Raw genomic sequence first — 19,882 nt, 5'->3', positions numbered from 1 at the left:
TCCCGAGCTCCTCCCGCCATCCCCAACTCGGCCGCCCCCTTCGTAGCCCGAGCTCTGCTCGTCGTCGTCCTCAAGGTGACTGCACTCACTGAGAGGATTTTGGAGAGAGAGAGAGAGAGAGAGGGGGTGAGGAGTAAAAGAGAGGGTGAGAGACTGACATGTGGGCCCACTGATTTAAAAAAAAAGAATTGCTGACTGGGCTACGACGTAGACCAAAACCACTTGTAAAGCTGCTCGGGGGGGGGGGGGGGGGGTTCGTCCGGTATCGATAGTTGAGGGTGAAAAATGACTGGTTTTCAGGTTTAGGGGGGTAATTCGTACTCACTCAATACTTCAGGGGGGTAATTCGTACTTTTTCCTTGGTTCGAGGGGGGTAATTTGTCCGGTTTGCATAGTTGGGGGTGAAGAATGTCCGGTTTTGTGGTTCAGGGGGGTAATTCGGACGACTGCGATAGTTAGGGAGGTAATTCGTACTTTTTCCTTTTATTTATGTATAAATGTTTCAAACTACTTCCTCCGTTTCATAATGGAAGACTTTCTAGCATTGCCCACATTCATATAGATGTTATCTAGATTCACTAACATCTATATGAATGTGAGCAATGCTAGAAAGTCTTACGTTATGAAACGGGTGTGTGTCTAGATTCATTAACATCTATATGAATGTGGGCAATGTTAGAAAGTCTTACATTATGAAACGGAGGGACTACTACTGAGCTTAGCATTGGTAGATAGATCGTACCGATAGTTGGGCATTATGCATTATTAAAGCCTCTCATGTCTCTCTCGGTTCGTAGAACTGAAGTCTGTTAACTGTAAGGAGCTATGATTGGTAGTGTTTTGGTAGCGCTGACAGAAAACACTATGTTTTGGTCTCTAGCTGGTGATCCCAGCATGAAGTCGTGTTACGAAAGTCAATACATGTATAGTTTTATTGTTGGCTTGTTTATTGTCTTTTGGAAAATGCATGTTGCCAAACAAAACCCATAGATACCCATGTGAGATATAATAAAATTCAAAAATTCATATAACAATGATGTTAGATTACAATTTTTCGTGTATTGCTTGGCAAGGGTACTATCTCTGTAGTCATTACCATCTCCGCATTCAGAATGAGGGGATCAGAAGAATTGGTCATGTAATGCAAATCCAGTGTTATAATAGTAGTAATGATTAATGAATGTATCAGGTTTTTCTTATGCATCGCAGCATTAGATGGTAGTTGAATCATTGTATTGCTAGTTCCAAATTAGTTGGGATTTAGCAAATTTTTGCCTGATGCCTGGAATACTGGTAACATCCATATGGTCTGCTTATTCTAAGGGCTTGTTCGGATTATATGATCGGAAAAACATAGGATAGGAAAAGTATAGGAATAGGAAAGGAATCTAAGTGTAAGAAATACAAAAGTTGAGAGTATTCGGATCACAGGAAATTGATTGCCTAGGATTTGCATGCAGGAAGAAAAAAAAAGAGCTCGAGGTGGATGGATTTGTCCTGTACTTTCATGTGAAATCAGCATCAAAGGACACTTTCCTTTGAATTTCCTACAACTAATTTTCATGATCCGAATGACAGAAAAGGAAAAAAATTCCTATGTACAGTATTCCTCCAAAAATCATGTGAAGATCCTCTAATCCAAATAAGCCCTAACTTTTCGTGTTGCAGGAAAGGTGGCACATTTTCTGTGTGTTCGACGGTATTTTGTACATACTTATAAAGTATAACTACATATATATTGCATGTTTTAATGGCCATTTTCAGGAACCAGTTTAGATAGCAATGCCAGTGTGCTAAGCCAGTTAATTAAACATTGATTCATGCATGAGCCATGCACGTACTGGCATATATATGTCCATCTATATGGCTATACATGTGTGTGTTGAGCCATATATACATGCTTAGCTAATCTATATGTATGCATGCACGCACAAGGAGACGTGAGTGAGCAGCTCATACACGAGCGCTCGTGACTATATGTATTCACCGTACATGCATGTATACGTATAGAAATACCGGGTGGTTTCTATGAGTTAAGAAGCAACAGCTAGCTACACGGTTGAAATGTGAAGCTGCACGTGGGGCGGCAGCCCATAGACACATTTCGTTCTCATCGTATATATGCGATTGTATCATAATACACGCGTACGTGGGATTTCTCAACTGCAAGCTACTGATGTGCGCGGCTAGCGCCGGATAAACCCAACCAACAAACTCCATCTTATCCAGTTGATTCGGATGAGCGTGATCTGCAGCAACGCCGCCCGTAGGTATCGGAACAAACACGCGCGGCCGCGGCGGTGCCTGAGTATGCGCGCTCTCTCGTTAGGTTTCCCTCTGTGCCTATATAAAGCCACCGAGAGCCATCCAGTAAGGGGCATCAACAAGATCGATCTACACAGCCCCATGATCAACTCCCATTCATCCATCGACACACAGCCATTCATCCATCAACACACAGCCATCTCAGGAGGATCAACACACATCCATCCATCCGGCGTCGCAGCATTCACCCACATCCCATCTAACCAGCCACCTTCAACTCATCCATCGACAGCACACATCTTCCGTCGGCAAAAGCAGCAGCGCGTACGCGGCGGGAGCACATCGGCGGCGGCGAGCGGCGGCGTCCGGCAGGACGGGACGCGGCGCTCTGACTATCGACGAGCACAAAAAGTAGTCCGACGAGGAGAAAAGAAATTGATGGCTGTCCAAGGTAAGTGTTAATTAGATTGATTCTTTCTTCTCGTCGTCTCTACCCGATGATGAGATCTCGCTGAAACGCCGGGTGCTGCCACCTTGCCGGTCGTAGCCTGCACTTTGCGGCACCGTCGACGCCTGTTCACCCTCGACGGAGCGGCTACTATTCTCACGACGGCGATACTACCTTCCCCACGATGGCGGCGGCGCTGCGTGCAGACGACGGTGGCTATCGATCTACATCAACAAATATCGTCGGGCTATAGATCAGATCGGCGACCGGCGACCCATCCATCAGCAACATTGATTGGCGACGGGTATCAGAGGCGATCTCGGCGTGCGGCCACCTCGTCCACAGCACCCGAGTCCGGCGAGAGGACGAACGAGAAGAGACAATGGCTCTCCAATCTTCCATGGATTTGCTCGGAGCTGCGTGGATTTGAAGCATCGTCAACCAAGGCCTACGTCGGGCTTTCATGGCGGCGGAGCCATCCTTGGCGCCAGTACGGCGTACATCATCAACCCAACCTCAAACGCCGGTCGCCGATGATGCATCTGCCAGGAAGTTGCTGGAGTGCTGGGCGTTCTCATCTGGCCGGGCGCGGCTTCCGCCTCACGACGCCGTCAATATCAACTCACTCTCGCTGTCGTCGAGCCGGCATGGTCGTCTTCCTCACGCACGCCGTCGTCGAGCCTAGCTACGCTATCAACCACCTCGTCGGGCATCCTAATTAGGAGGAGGCCGTCATCATGCCGCCCTGCCGGAGCGCGCCGAGGATCGCCGGAGCTACCGCCGACTGCCATGACTTCCATCTGTTCCCATGCCGGAGGTCTGAAAGACCAAGAAAGGCTATAGAGGGGGGGTGAATATAGCAATTCAAATCTTGCCCCCGAAAATATTCATCAAGCCGGATCTAGAAAAGAAGAGAGAAGGAATTCCCAAAACTAGAAGAGAGGTGAGTAGGAGAGAGCAAAACTCATCATCAAGTTCAAATTGCGAGCGGAATTTAAATGGACAAGGCAAAAAAAACGAAATCCTTCAAACCATTTCATTCATAGGTGATGCAAAATAACCGCTCAACTAAGAGCAAACATACACCTTCAGAGGAACATTAACACAAACTTAAAATCTCTCGGACAAACACATTCCAAACTAATCCTAATACAAAAGCCTCTCGGGTAAACACACTCCAAACTCACACAGAAACTCTCTCACCGAGCATCTCAAAAGGATTACAAAAGGAGCCACCACCACCCTTGCATCCATCTCTCTATTTATAACATAAGACCCCTAAGACATTGTCTCAAATACCCCTAGGGCGAAACCCTACCCTGGACTTGATCTTAACCATCCGCTCCTTCCTTAGACTTGAAGGAAGTAGTGCAGATTGCTGCCACGTAGTCGATCCGAGCTCCCCACGCTGTGCGGATCTGCGTGTTCATCACTTGCACCAACAGGAAACCGCCACGCAGCCACGGCGGCCACGCAACACCGTGCGTTGCCCCGCGCGCGCTCGCGAAACCGCGTGAGTCCCACGCGGGACTCCTCCGCATCGAACTAGTGAGTGCCACGTCGTCTTGGACAGCGCCCTCGCCAATTCACACGCGCGCCTTCTCCTCCCGTGCGCGCCGTCCGAGGGTCCCGCGAGTAGTCGATCTCCCGCGCGAGAGCGCGCGGTCGAGTCCGCGCCTACCGCGTGTCCCTCACGCGCGCGCCGTCACCGAAACCTCCTGCCTTGATGCCCTTGCTTGCCGAGCTGGGCCGTCGTTGCTTGGATCATGTTGTCCTGCTCCATCTTAGACTGGTCCTGCCGTGTGGCATCCTGGCCGAGCCCATGATCAGGATGGATTGGTGGCCTCCCTGCCAACCAATCACAGCACACATGCACATCACCTCGTGCATGCATGCAAGACTACAGTGATCCCATTTACTGTAGCAACAGTGCATTTATACCGTCACTTCTCCTTCCAATTTCTTCGTGAATCCCGACTTGACCTTGCGAAGCCCGTTGCGAAGACCTCCTCACACGGTGTTCGTCCACCGTGTGCAATCTTGTGTCCAATCTTATCACCCGGCATCCTTAATCGTTTTGGATCTCAACTTCTCCCTGAGTCTAGTCCCGATCCGCCGTTTGACCAAGATCGACCCCAATCACTTGCACACACATGAACCAAACAACCGTTGTCTTGGCACAGATGTCGCAACCTGACCAATGTTAGTCCACGCACACACTTCTTGCATTTTTGGTACTTGTCAATTTCCCATCACAAAAGAACTATAACCACACATGGTTTCACAAGGTCAAGCATCACGCATGGCGTCGAAACCAGCAGATGACGATGGAGGCAAGTATAGCTGCAGCACAGGAGGAAGGACGACGAGCCAGTGCTGTTGAACACCACGGTAACAAGCTAGCAGATGCATACTAATTAAGCTAATTATTGTGGCAACGTGGCCGACCAACCGGAGGGTGACACATCATCACCATGCTACAGTGCTATGCAACAAGAAGTTGTCCCTGCGATGGCTAAACAAATCCTGTTATTTCAAGTTTTTTTAATTAGATGCAGAGCTGTGATTAAATGGCCGGCTGCCATCTACATCAACCACCTCGTCGGGCATGCCAATTTGAAGGAGGTCGACATCATGCCGCCCCGCCGGAGCGCGCAGAATGTCATCGGAGCAAGCATGGTTACTACTGAGCCGTGCCCGACAGAAGTCTCATTCGAACTGCCGGAATGTCGCCGAGCTACCCGCATCCGCGGACGTCGTCAAGTCGCTGAGCCGCCCATGCCATCCTGATGGATCAGAGCCATCGTCAACCAGGAGGCCATCGTCCACCGTATCGGCGACGCCCAGACGCTCGCTGTTCCCATCAAGCCGCCGGTAGCACTGTCCACCGAGTGCCACCCCGTCAAAGCCTGCCATTGTGCCGGCATCATCGCACCGACGCCGAGCCCTAAAGATGCCGCCGTTGTGATCGCTATTGTGTGAGGACGTCTCACAGAGACTCCACCGGCCGGCGACACCTTCACACTCGTCGCGGTCTCTTCGGTCACCGTCGACGTCTTCTCAATCATCTTCGATGGTCCTGCCACTTTCCTCACACTCATCGCCAAGCTGTTTGAGGAGAACACCGGAGCGCCATTGCTTGGTGCCCGCACACCATCATCAAGTCCGTTCGGGAAGACTTCACCTCGTCTAGGCGGAATCGTCATCAAGTTCTTCCATGATGCCTGCACTTCGCCAAGCTGGAGTTGTCTCCGTGACATCTCTTCTCTCTACACCACATGATGAGATGCTATCTGTCTACAATGCTTTCACTTCATCACACTAAGATGAGATGCCATCCGTCTGTGGTGCTCTCCTCTCTTAATCAAGATCGATGTTGTCCATCCGTGATTCTCTCCCTCTTCGTTGGGATCGAGATGTAGCCGCTGGTCCGTGTATTGCAGCGTCGCTCATCTACATCAATATAAAGCAAGAATGGTGCCGTCTGTGATGCAGGGGAGCCGTTCGTGCTGAATCTACACCAACAAATGCTCTCGGCCGTTCTGCCTACGAGGCATTTACTTTTTCCAAGGTCGCCGTTGCTACCGGCGCCCTCATAGAGCCCCCTTATGGGCTCGTCGTCATATCAACTGGATCAGTAGTAGATCCATCATCTGAAGGAGGTGCTAAGCCATGTTCATCCGACTGTTGTATGCACCGACTTCTTCATCAACATCTCCGTTACAAGTCCCTGTTGTATAAGGGACATGACGGGTCAAGAGTTGCCCAACCATGTTTAATCCGGCTATCGTCTACACCAACTGTCTACTTTGATCTCATCTATCCAGGAGGTGCCCAGCCACGTATATTCGGCTGTTGTGTACACCAACTGACTTCACCAACTCCTCTTCCGTTTAACACCATCCCGACGCTGCTGCTGTGACATCTCTACCGTCCAAGCTACGCGAGATCCATGCATGTTGAAGATCAATCTATCTACACCACCACGTCGCTCAAGACTGATGAGGCGAAGCGACGAGGGCGGACCGAGCCTATATGAAGGCTACGTCACCAACACTGGCGCACGGACCGACGAGGCCGTGGACTGCTGCCGATACCCACACATATATCTACACATATATATCCACCATCTTCACCAACACTCATCATGCATGGAGAACGTGAAGTGAAGACGACGAGATGACCACAAGTAGCTTAATCGGAGGTGCTCTGCAGGATTAGATCTGTGGAGGTAATTAACTGGGAGTCTTTCGAGGCCCTAGGAACCAGAAGACCACATCGCTGATGTCAGATCTGTCCAACGACAGGCAATGGCGCGCGTATTTTATATTATACATAGAAACTGTATCTTGTTAATTCAATTAATAAAGATCATGTGTTTCTGTGTCTCTTTTGTGTTTGTTTTACATTGTGTATTTAGGTACACTGGCACGCCCGCACTTATTTTCTCTCTAAACATAGAGGGACATATTTGTATTTTTCTACCCTAAACACTGTGGACTGACTAAGTTGTTGTATCTGTATGATTATTGATTAAGTTTTTGTTTCGGAAGGTCGGTGAGTGGGTCTATGACTGGCAATGTGGTTTGTGAATTGCATTCTGATTGATAAGTAGAGTACATGCATTCTGAGAGCATGGTACATTTGTCTGGCACTCTGAGATGGAGTAGTATATGCATGAACCAGCATTTGTATCTGTGTGATTAAAGTTTGTGCTTTGAAATGTGCCTTAATTTGTGACTGGCAATGTGGTTAGTGAATTGTATTTTGATTGATAAGTAGAGTACATGCGTGCTGGGAATACGGCACATTGGCATTCTGAGATGGAGCAGGACATGCATGCGCCAGCATTCATTAGGCATCGTGGATCATCACAAGAAAAGGTTCAGCAAGTAAATATATATCTAAGTGGCAAGATATCCCATGTCATGCCAAACCCTGTAAAGATCATGTATTACAGTAATTTGCATCCATCAGAACACACATCCTTGTAGTGTTAAGCTGAACTGGAGAGTTCCACTACACAAACAGAAACTGAAACCAGACATTGACATATACAGTCACAGATGCACATTTCAACAGAAATGGACATATAATTGATCACATATCCAGATTCAATGTTTGTGGTAGGTAGCATAACAGCTAACAACTACATACATCTAGTATATAACATGACCAGCAATCAGGTAATAAATTCACTGCATATCATGACGGTAAGTGACATGATTCCAGAGGTGAAGTGGAAGACAAATGCGTCACATTCCACGAAGGCATGAAGGCGTTCCATGGTTTCCATCCCAAGGTAATTGTTGCCCTTTGATCTGCTGGCACCATAATCCTCATGGGAACCCATTCTTCTGTTCCACCCAGCTTCACATTCAGTTGGTCAAGTGGAGCAGCCAGCCAAGTACTGGTTAGGGTTGTGCTTCCTAAATGTCGCTGAGAATGCTTGTCATGAAAATGTCTATAGCTAGAATAGTTTGCGAAACTATGGCAAAATATTCAGGTTAGATCGGCTACCATCTTTGAAATATTTTCTGAAAGAGTTCAAGTATCAAGCAGGAGATCAAAAATCAAAGATCTGTTATTGAAGGACCAGATAACCATCAAATGCATTCTTGAGTGACCCTGAAACAAAATCGCAATTCGTTCCCCGACATACTGCAAGGACCTCCTCGCCATTCAGTAAGTGGCGTAACCTTTCGGCCTCAGATGTCCGGCGGTTTCACGGGAGCCTGAGGGCGCCGACCTCTCCTGCGTGGGTACGCGGACTCCGTGTGGTAGAGCTAACGGCCGAGGCGTCGATTCACTCAGGTGTGCCTGTGATGTCACGGGACGCACAGCTGATATGAAAGGATGGATTATAGATGGCCATATGGCCCAAGGCCCACGGCCCGGCCCAAAGCACACCATTTTGGCCTGGCCCAAACACAGCACGGCCCGACTGAGGGTCGTGCCCGTGCCGGCCCGGCCCAACAACCGGGCCGTGCCTGGGATGCACCCTCGGCATGGTAGGCCAGCCCGACACGACCCAATCAAATAAAAAAATATAGGGATGCAAAATAGACTTAAGTAAAGGCAAGGCCCAAAGAGAAGAGGAATACAAAATAGACTTATTTTCCAAGCCATTTGAACACAGCCTACAGAGTTGAGGGATGAAAAATAAACTTTTTTTGTGAAGAAGCACGATGGGCCATCATGCCTTCGGACCGGCCCGGCACGACCCGAGTAGTATTGGGCCGTGTATGACGCCCGTGGACTGGGACGGCACGGCCCAGCGCGTCGGTTGGGCCGTGTCGGCCCGACTAGCCTCGGCCCAGGCACGATCGGGCTTGGGCCGTGCCATGCCGGCAGCTTAGTTGGCCATCTATAGGATGGATGTAGAGGAGGTGCCCCCATAGTGCACCATCGACCCCGGAGAGAAAATTGACATTCTACTATCAACAAAATAAAGTTTCGCTAAAATACCACTTCATAGTTGGGATTCACCAAAATGCCACTCTCAACTGGGGGCTTTGCTAAATGTCCTTTTTTTCCAATTTTCTTTTTTCTCCCATTTTTGCTAACCAAAACACCCCAGTTAAATCAAAGAAAATCAAAACCATCGAAATTTCCCCAACTTCTTACTCGAGCAGGGCAGCAGCGCTATGGTCCGAGTCGCCTCCGTCCCTTCACACTACCTCTCACGCTGCCCTGTCATCGCCGCGCCCCATCCCTTCGCGTTGTCTCCACGCGCCGCCCCACCGCACCTCCTCTTCTCGTGTCACCCTCATCGTCGCGTACTGCCCTGCCGCCGCCTATCCCCTCATGCGGCCTTGTCGCTTCTCCCCATGCTCCATCCAGCAGCCACCCCTCACTTACGCTGCCCTGTTGCTGACCCTCCCCTCGTCCTGCCGCCGCTGCTTGTTTGGTCAAGAAACTTGAATATATTCACTCGGGGGCATTTTGTCAGCAAAGATGGGAGGAAAGAGAGAATTGGAAGAAAATGCCATTTGGGCGAAGCCCCCTAGTTGAGACTAGGGGTGAAAACGATCGGAAACGGTCGGAATCGGTAGCATCTTTTTGGAAACGATGCTCGATCGGCCGGTAATTGCCCATATTTATCATCTAAACTACTCAATATCGACATTAATACAATGCAGAAAGAAATTAGAAAAAAATAAAAATAGCCAAAAAGGGTACGGTCGGAAACGGTACCCCTTATATTGAAACGGCGCCCGGTCGATCAGGAATTTCCGTGACCATTTTCACCCCTAGTTGAGAGTGATATTCTGGCAAATCTCAACTGCATAGTGCTATTTTGGCGAAGCCCCGATTTGATGATGATAGAATGCCAATTCTCTTGCCGTGTTTTGAGGTCGTCTTCGGTGTCCACTAGCCCATCTTATCCACCTCAACCCACCTCCCCCTTCATCCTTCGTCTACATCACCAAATACCAAGTGTATAAGTATACATAGATCCATATCGATGAAATCATATAAAACTATATGTTGCATACTCTTCATCAAGATAGATTGAAGTAGGCTTACTTTGTTTTCAACAGAAAGCCAGAAGACATGTTCTGATGTTCATGATCGATTGTGTTGCGTGGATTGAGCTACTTTCACTTTGAAATGTTCTGATGATCCACAATATAAATTTACATGTGCTATGAATTACTATTCACATTATCATTAGCTTCGTTCACAAGGTAAATTATCAGTCAAATGAATGAAATATATGATTTCTTTAATATGTCCCTCTCTTATGTTTGTTTATTTTCTAATGCTAAATGGATTGTGATCTATGTGATATTCTCTAAAGGAAATTGTCGATTATTGAATTATCTAATGTTTTGACCACTAGAGACAGCTAAATGTGTCTCTACTGACCAGAAATTGGATTATTGGATTATTTTTCTATTGTCTACAAAATATGAAAAATAGATATAAGGACGGTTTTAACCATGTCTATCAACCATCCTACCTTACAGAAACGGTTAGCAAAACCACATCTTACGAAACAAGGGCAACAGCAATGCCTTCTTGAACCATCTCTAGGAGGCATAGAGACGGTTATAACTGTACCTACAAGCTAAAAAGCCTGTTTCTATAAACTGTTTCAGCTGTAGTGCTTTATTTCTCTAGCAACTTCTATGTGTCTCTTAAAACAACGAAGTAAGGGGAAAAAAAGCTAGAAAATTAAACAAAGTAACTGAGGGTGTGTTCACTTTGTTGCCATTTGGCAAGGTAACAAATCAAACACTATCCCAAAGCTTTACCAAAATTTGGTGAGCCTCAAACCAAACACTAACTAATCTTACTTTACCAACGAAAATTTAATTTAATAATGCTAATATTTGGTACTAACAAGCTAGCTTGGTAATGTATTTTTCAACAAAATAAAAAAAGCCCAAAATTGAAAAGGAATGGCAAAGAAGAAAATCTTTTTTTTATATAAATAAGTAAAACATATAGTTTGTTTGGCAAATAAGGTGTTTCATATATCTGATTTTTTTTCTCTAGAACTCTTTCGTAAAAGAAATCTACTAGGCGCTTCTTTCAAGTACTAGATCAACCTTTCTAAAAAAACTAAATGATCAACCTTAAATATTCACATAGTTTTAAGGTGAAACAAAGAAATTTCAAGATTAAAATTTAAAATTTATGTTATGCTGTAGAACTTTGCCAATACTAAAAGAAGAAAAAAAAATACATGAGCACTTCTTCCATTTTCCAATAACTGATAATATTGCCTATCATTGTTTCACTTTTGTTCACCAATTACTCTTAACATAGTTAAAATATAATTAATGAAAGTTCCATGCTTATATTTATGACGTTTTACACTTTAACAAATATGGTTTTTTTAGTATGTGCAAATATTTTATAGGAAAGACGAGAAGTCCAAAGTGTAAAAATGAATTGTCTTGTGTCAGTTATTTAGAAAAGGTTACATATAAAAGCACATCTGCCAGGGATTAAAAAACCTTATACATTGTAAATTGGCAGTTGTTTTCAAGTTGTGTTCACTCACCATTAAAAGAGAATCACACAACGGACGAATTGTTTGAATTACAGCTTATTGGCTACAACTGACTTTGAATTTTGTATGTGTGTTTTAGAATTGATTTGGAGCCTTTCAACGTCGTCACTCGTCCTTTTGATCGATGAAAGTTTGTGTATCCATATTATACTAGTCAAAGTACTCCCTCTGTAAATATATAAGAGATTTTGGTTGGATGTGACCTCTGTCTCTAAATATAAGAGGTTTTGGTTGGATGTGACGTATATTAGTACTACAAATCTAGATAGAGATCATATACAGATTCATAATATAGGATACGTCTTCATCTATCCAAAATCCCTTATATTCGAAGGGAGTATCTTCTTAATTATAAACACCACCTAAAAATATACTCCCTCCGTCCTTAAATATAAGGGATTTTCGTGGAATGTGACACATCCTAGTACAATGAATATGAGCATAAGCATATTCAGATTCGTTGTATTAGGATGTATCATATCCCACCAAAATCCCTTATATTTAGGGACGGAGGGAGTACCTTCCAAGCAAACCCTTAATGAAAACATAATAAAAAATGGTAGAACTGCAAAGCAGTAATTTTACAGAATTAGACTGTGTTTTTAAAATTTAACCAAAGGATACCAAATTACCATCATCTGGAATCAGAAAGACAGCCAAAGCTGATACGTACAGTAAACCCCCAAGATTTCAGAGAATAGTCGTAGTACTACTACTAGTACTGTACGACTTTTGTCCTGTAGGTATCTTGGGAAACAAGGCGATTAACGATAAGCCTCATCCCTTCAGCTCTAAGGTTCTAGAACCTACTACTACCATCACCAATGCCATGCCATAAAACTAAAAGGGAGAATAGCTACTTTAGTCCCTAAAGTTACTCTGTAGAATCAGTTTAGTCCCTAACCTTTTAAATGGTCCAAAGAAATCCTTAAACTTTGTCATAAGGTCTAGAATAGTTCTTGGGTCCACCAAAATCATTATATAGATATGCCATGTCATCATTCATGCAAAATCTATGATGAATTGTCTAATTTACCTTTAAGTATATCATAGAAAAATAAATATAAGGGTGAATTAGACATAACTATAGGAAAAGATACTTATCCTTTTTTCATCCTTTTGAGGTATATTTTTGCTCTTACATTTTACCTTTTGTTTTTTATTTTCCTATGATATATATAAGGGTAAATTGGACAAATCATATAGATTTTGCATAGGAATGTGACATGGCATGTCCATGTGACAATTTTGGTGAGACTAAGGACTATATCAACCCACGTGACAAAATTAAAGGACTTGTTTGGACAATATGAAAGATTAAGGACTAAAATGATCCAGGAGCGAAACTTTAGAGACCATATCAGCTATTCTCCCAAACTAAAATATCTACGGAAAAGATGCCAACTCGGCCTCGCTTTCTTCTCCCCGGACCGTGCGGTGCGTGTTGGTGCAGGTAGGTGCAGGCCCCCAATTACTCCCCTTCCGGTGTGCGCCGCCGGCCCAGAAACAGGCGGCTGCCCCCCGGAAAATCCCCCAACCCCAGCCCACGGTAACCGCGGCGCTCTCTGCTGCAAGCAACGTACGTACATCCACGGGTCAAACGTGCCGAACAGTGCTCCTACTACTACTAACCGTGTGCCGCCGCTGTAATGCACACACGGTTAGTACGTACGGCTCCTCTCCTCGGGGCTCGGGGACGGAAGCCGCCGCCGCCGCCGCCGCCGCCGCCGAGAAATCGGCACGGTCCGTTTGCTGTTACTAGTATCTTCCGTCCCTCTCCGGCGGGGCCTGAGGATCGTAACAGATCGTGCATGTACTTGCCATGTTGGAGGATGTTACTGTTGCTGATTCTGTTCGTTTTTTCCCCCTTAAGATAGGGGTGCATTTTCTGGTTACCCAAGAACAGTGGCCGTGATCGCATTGGTTAGTTCTAAATTCTAATGGTTAGTTTCTCATCACCGAAACAGGGTTCCCTAACCAGATGTTACCGTCGAAACCGATAATCTCGGATGCGTGATGCATGAATTCGATCAAGAATCATCCATAGTAATTGGGCTGCTAGCCAGGTAGCTGCTGGGAGCATTTGCAGGGCGATAGAAACAGTGGTAAGAATTGCAAGCTGGGTTAACTGGAAATTTCATATTTACATTAGAGAAAAACTTGGATTCAGCAAAAGCTTCACTGAGACTGGAGCCGACCATGCACAGTTACAACTTCAACAATGGATTAATTTCAACAAAAATAACGCATAGAGTACGGTAAAAAAAAGACACTGGTTACTTACTACGGGTAGGGAAAATTTTTTTCACATACATGTCATTTTTATTGTGACATTTTTACTAGAGCGCTAGCGACGGCAGCTCGTAGTCTTCGAAGGTCCAGAGCCCGGCGGGCGCCGCGGCTTCCTCGGCGCCGGCGGCGGAGGCGGCGCCGCCCTCCATGTAGGGGATGCCGAGGAAGCTCATGTAGTTCTCGTACGCGAGCAGCTCCTCGGACAGCTCCTTGACCTCGTCGGAGGAGCAGGCGCCGGCGCCCTCGGACACCGCCTCCATCTTGGGCGGCGGGAGCACGGCCGGCGTGGGCGCGATGCGAGGGACGGCCTTCGCCGCCGCCGCGGCCGGCGCGGGGGCGGCGCCGAAGTCGTTGGGGAAGTTGACCTTCGCCTTGGCGCCCCTGATGCGGCGCGCGGCGCGGTCGTAGGCCCGCGCGGCGGCCTCGGCGGTCGGGTAGGTGCCGAGCCAGACGCGCACCCCCTTCACCGGGTCGCGGATCTCCGCCGCCCACTTCCCCCACGGCCGCTGCCTGATCCCGCGGTACTGGTTCTTCCGCTCCCTCTTCGCGCGCGGCGCTGCACAATTCAACCAGAGACATCAGCCAAGAAAGGAAAAAAAAAACAGAGCAAGAAGCAGAGGCCATGAGAGGAGAAGAAGTTACGTTTCTCGGGAGCGGGGGTGTGGGGGTCGGAGTCGTCGGCGTCGGGCCAGAAGTCGGAGGCGCACACCCGGCGGCGCGCCGGGATGTAGTCGTAGATGATTGCACCGCCGCACATCGGATCGGTCGGTCCTAGCTAAGCTGAAGCCTCGGTTTTCTTGCTTGGAAGGGAAGTGGAGCGGAAACAAGGGGAGGAGGGAAGCAGAAGAAGTGTGTGCGTGTTTTTCTTTAGGCGGACGTTGGATTTGGATGGGCGGTATGAGGCGGACCTGGGGGTGTGTATATATACCGTGCGTGTTGTGGGCGCGGTGGGTGGCGTGGGGGCCAGCCGCCAGCGACCGGGGGAGGGAGTGGAACGCAGGCGCGTCCCAGCTGGAGGAGCTGGACCGCGTCCGTCGGTCGGGCCCTCGCCTCGAATCGTGTTGGGTTTGTGCGGCCGCAATATGCATCATCCGCATCTGCATCGGCACGGACTGGTGACTGTGAGTAAATTACGCGCGTCGCGGTCCAGGGCGGGGCGGGCACTGAGCTGTTCGGTGCGGCGCGGAGATATTTTAAACAACTGGAGCCATCAATGATCGTCGTGCCGAAAAGGCACGGGGGCAATTTTGCAAGTGTTTTAGAGCTAGCTCACCGTTTTTTCGTAGCCGCTGTTTTCGTGCAGGCGGCAGAGCGAAGCCTCACGGAACTCGTCATCTCTTTTGGTTTTTACTCCGTATGTTCTAGTACTACTAATAACGTGCATGCATGCATGCACGCACGCTGGCACGCACGGCACGAGTCGATCGAGCGGAGACCGAACACCAACCGTGACGATGAATATTCGTACCGCGAAGTCGTCGTGAGCCAGCGCGCGGCGTAGTACGTGCTGTACGAACGAACGACCCGGCGCGCCGCGGCGCTCGGTCGATCGGTCGCACGCGCCCGGCGCCACGGCGTACTCGTCAGCAAGCCTTCCTCGACGTCACGAAATTGAAAAGGAAAAAATGTTTTGCAGCTTCTGGCACTCAAGAGATCGTCTCCCTCGAAGCAAAGCATTTTAATTTGTCCTGGTAGTAGACGTACACACGTTAGTTTCAAACTTCAAACGTGAAAAGTCCATTGCACAAACGAAGAAATTAAACGCCAAATATACTCCCAATCGGTTACGGAGCACTTTAGGCAGGTTTAGAGTGGAGCACTTAGCTTCAATTCAAAGACAGGCTGACCGGGGACAGAGGGCACCTACTACAAGGCTACAAACAAGAATACATACGAACCACGATCGATTGTTTCTCACGTTCTCATTAGTACTTTTTGCAAACCAGTTTGACCTATTTTAATTTTCAAAAATAAGTTTGACCTGTTTTGTTTTTGTTGGAAGAAAACGCCGTCTGACCTTTTGGACGGCTGGATGCCACCGTTTTCCAGTCCTCTTTCAGAGATTCAACTTCAACTGTCCTTTTTTCTTCTGGATAGTTTCAACTTCCTACAATATTAGTTTTAGTCGAATTGGCTTGAAAACAAACTAAAGAACATGACATCTATATAATCATTTTTTATGGGATTTGTAGTTAACAGCACCGATCGAATTCGTCACTTTAGTAGAGTCACATCACTGGAGAGGTAATTTATTAATTTAATTTAACACATTCAAACCACCTTTTTTTTATGTAGCAGCAACCATGCATATCATAACATGGGAGTACATCACACTCCTTGGCTCAATGCTATTCATTTTACGGAACATAATCATCAGCCATTGCGTCAACAAAAAATTCTTTGATGGCTACTTGCAAACCTCAAAACCAATTCAGCTCAAGAGTGGAGACAAAACCACCGTGATGTGAGCACAACCACACCTGGTCGCCGTCACGTCATTTTTGTTGGATGACTGCTGTGTCCGAGTCGCCGAGTTGCGTACGTTACCGAGTGTAATAGCACGAGCAATTCTCAATGAAATGGATAGATAGGAAATTTGAGTAGAAGTAGTTGGGGGACCTACAAAATCCAGTGAGCCGCCAACAGGTTCGAGCATGGGGAACATGCCAGTTGTTGTAGGACCCAACGATGGAAAGATCAAGGGATCAAAAGGAAGATATTTGTTGGGAGTGCTTTTGACATAAATGATTTGGAAAGTTTCAAAAAGGTAAATATGATCAACTGATGAAGAAATTTTGGCGCCTCAAGGGATGGTTTCGAAGATCATGGAGGGAACGTTCCATGTGAGAAGAAAAAAAAGAGAGACGCAAAGAGGTTTCTCTGCTAAATTGTCACGCAAAGTCACTGCGCCAGATCTTTTCATCTGTGACGGGGTAGAGTGTCTCGTCACGGATGGCCTTACATGTGACGGCTTTAACTGGAGGCCGTAATAGATGAGGCCATGGGCCGAGACCCATCACAGATAAGTTGTCACCTGTGCCAGACCACCATTTGCACCCGATAGAGGCGACCTCTATCGGGAGCAAATGGTCACCTCTATCGGGTGCAAATGGTGGCCCATCACAGGTGACAACTTACTATTAACGGGTGCAAAAATATAGACCATCACTGGTAAGTGAAAATCATCTTATACGTTTTTTTTTTCACCCCGTTAGAGGAGTAGAGGACACCAGCCAGATTTTTTTTCCCCATCTCTCTCAATCTCTCTCTCTCCCACTCTCGAACCCTCCCCTCTTAAACTCCCCTCTCTCAGCCACTCTCATTCTCCTCTCACCGGCGGGTGTGCGCAGGTGGAGGACGAGGCGGCGCCGGCGGGTGAGCGGGAGTTGGGGCGGAGATGGCGGCACTAGGGAGGCAGAGGGGGAGGTGAAGGCTATGGAGTTGGGGTGGAGGCGGCGGCTTGGCTCGGGGCGCAGGGGGTTGGAGATGGGGACGAGAGTAATTTTGATGAGTTCTATTTGTGACTGCCATATGTGATATATGATTGTCCAAATGAATGTGATTGTAACCTAGGATGACAGTGTTTTTGTTTTTTTCCCTCGTTTTTACACCAGTGGCGGGTCGCAATTATGATTAGTGACATGTTAAAATATATACCCATTAGATATGACTCTCACCTGTGATGGGTGTAAAATCAAAGGTGTTTTTGATTATTATTCTGTGATGAACAATTGGGCATTGGAGATTATTGGTTTTGTTATTTGGAATTTATTCACTAAGTGGTTTTGGAGATGATTGGATTTCACAGGTGAATATACAGGAACTGCTGTGATTATATGTGGACCGGTCAGACCGGGCTTGTGCTGCCGGTCAGACCGGCGTGTAATGCGCGGTCAGACCGGCGCAGCCCGCGGTCTGACCGGCCGACACTGTGTCGGTTTCGGTTTCGGGTTGTTTATTTGGATATCCGAGTTTATTCCATGATTATGACTTCTAGATGGATACTATACGTATGTAATACTATTGTTTGCTGCTAATGAGTCAAGTTGGAGATAGCTTGGTCTCGGAATATAGTTTCTTTGTTTGTTCCATGCGGGATACTAAGGCTAGAGTTGATGCACGTGGTTGATGGAGATTCCATATGGCATACGATGGAGTTATTGTGTGCGTATGGAATGCGGAGTCGAATTTGGAAGGAGTCCAAATTTGGTACGTTTGGTTATGTAAAGTTTCTTTCTTGTACTAGTGGGTTTCCTAAGGTGTTTAGTACTCCTAGTATGAGTTTGGTTCGTGGCTTTAGGCTGCCTACCTCATGTATAAATAGAGGGGGAGCGTGAGGCTTCCCGGTATCGCTTTTGAGAGCAATAGAGTTGAGTTTTGAGTTAGGGTTTCGAGTTTAGTCGAAATTTTTGTAAGGAGTGCTGTTGGTGCACTTTGTAACCACAGAGAGAAGTAATAAAGTCGTCATCCACTTTAAGAGTTCTTCAATTTGTGTTTACCGGGTTTCGGCGGTCAGACCGGCGGCTTACGGGCGGTCAGACCGGCGGCGGCGACAGCGGGCGACAGGCGATCTCGGCGGTTAGACCGGTAGATCAACACCGGTCAGACCGGCGGCTACACTTCGGTAAGACCGGCTAATCTATTTCGGTCAGACCGCAATCCATCGATTTCGAGGGTAACTTTTATTTCCGCTAAAAGTTTTCGGTTTTTGGGTATACCAACCATTCACCCCCCCCTCTGATTGGCTTAGTTCTTGTGATTCGATCCTACAATGGGTTTTGGTTGGGACCGGTCAGAGGTGACCCTCATCTATGACGGGTTTTAGTTGGAGGCCGTTAGAGAGGTGACTCTTACCTCTAATGGGCCTTCACCCGTCACAGGTGACTCAAAGTCATCGATGACCAATCTCTGACTAAGGCTGAACCCGTCAGAGGTGAAGATTTGGACCCGTCAGAGATGACATGATCCGGCGTAGTGAATCATTGTTTTGTGTATCCCATTGAGCCTGTACTTACTACTTTTTCATTTCAGTATGTAAACTATTCCACTTTATATTTTTTTTTATCTTTTGCATGGTTGCCTTCGACGCTAGAAATGCTTACATCTAGACCATCGGATCGATTTTCTCTCCTACTATATATACCCCATCAAATTCTTCCACCATTACGCCCTTGCGACGAGAGGTGTGATGCATTTGGTGTTTTGGCAATGGAAGTCGTAATCACTGTATATTTATTCCTCTTATGTATTTTGCTCATAGAGGTTGGTATACAGAGTAAATTCCATCACCGGTTTCTAAACTTGTACCGCTGTATCATCCCGATCCCTAAACTCGCAAATCGATCGTTCAGGTCCTCAAACTTGTTCGACTGTATCATCCAGGTCCCTAAACATGCAGATCACTCGTTTAGGTCCTCCAACTTAGGTCCTCCAACTTATTCAGTTGTGTCACCACGGTCCATAAACAGGACGGTCTAAAAACTTTATATCAAAAAATAATTCATAACTTTTTCATGTTAACTCTAATGAAGACAAACTTTATATCAAAATTGTAGCCCTCGATGCGACCTACAACTTTGTAGTTGAAAAGTTTTTGAATTAAAACTGTTTAGGGTCCCAAAATATTTTTGCATGTTTATAGATTTTGTAATTTTAATTTTAAAATTACATTTTGGGACAAAAAAATGACTTAAAATAAAAAAAAATCAACTACAAAGTTGTAGATCGCGTCGCGGGCTACAAGTTTGATATAAAGTTTATCTTCATTAGAGTTCACATGAAAAAGTTATGAATTATTTTTAAATATAAAGTATTTAGACCGTTCTATTTGACCCAGATGATATTCAAATCCA

The 19,882-nt window shown here is 46.5% G+C and overlaps 2 protein-coding genes across 2 annotated transcripts; one reads left to right on the top strand and one right to left on the bottom strand.

The window, feature by feature from the left end:
• Window positions 1-2,400: 2,400 nt before the first annotated feature.
• On the top strand, window positions 2,401-3,714 carry LOC127760382 (uncharacterized). Its single transcript, XM_052284631.1, has 2 exons — window positions 2,401-2,716; window positions 2,813-3,714. Exons 1-2 carry the CDS (start codon window positions 2,407-2,409, stop codon window positions 3,433-3,435), a joined length of 933 nt encoding a protein of 310 aa, XP_052140591.1. The 5' UTR covers window positions 2,401-2,406; the 3' UTR covers window positions 3,436-3,714.
• A 10,148-nt stretch (window positions 3,715-13,862) lies between these two features.
• LOC127754898 (ethylene-responsive transcription factor ERF071-like) lies at window positions 13,863-14,945 on the bottom strand. Its single transcript, XM_052280505.1, has 2 exons — window positions 14,673-14,945; window positions 13,863-14,586 (listed from the first exon to the last, which is right to left on the bottom strand). Exons 1-2 carry the CDS (start codon window positions 14,785-14,787, stop codon window positions 14,078-14,080), a joined length of 624 nt encoding a protein of 207 aa, XP_052136465.1. The 5' UTR covers window positions 14,788-14,945; the 3' UTR covers window positions 13,863-14,077.
• Window positions 14,946-19,882: the final 4,937 nt, after the last annotated feature.

The sequence above is a fragment of the Oryza glaberrima genome, chromosome 1 (genome assembly GCF_000147395.1).
Source record: "Oryza glaberrima chromosome 1, OglaRS2, whole genome shotgun sequence".
Taxonomy (NCBI): Eukaryota; Viridiplantae; Streptophyta; class Magnoliopsida; order Poales; family Poaceae; genus Oryza; species Oryza glaberrima.
This window is presented reverse-complemented; position numbering and strand designations above follow the sequence as displayed.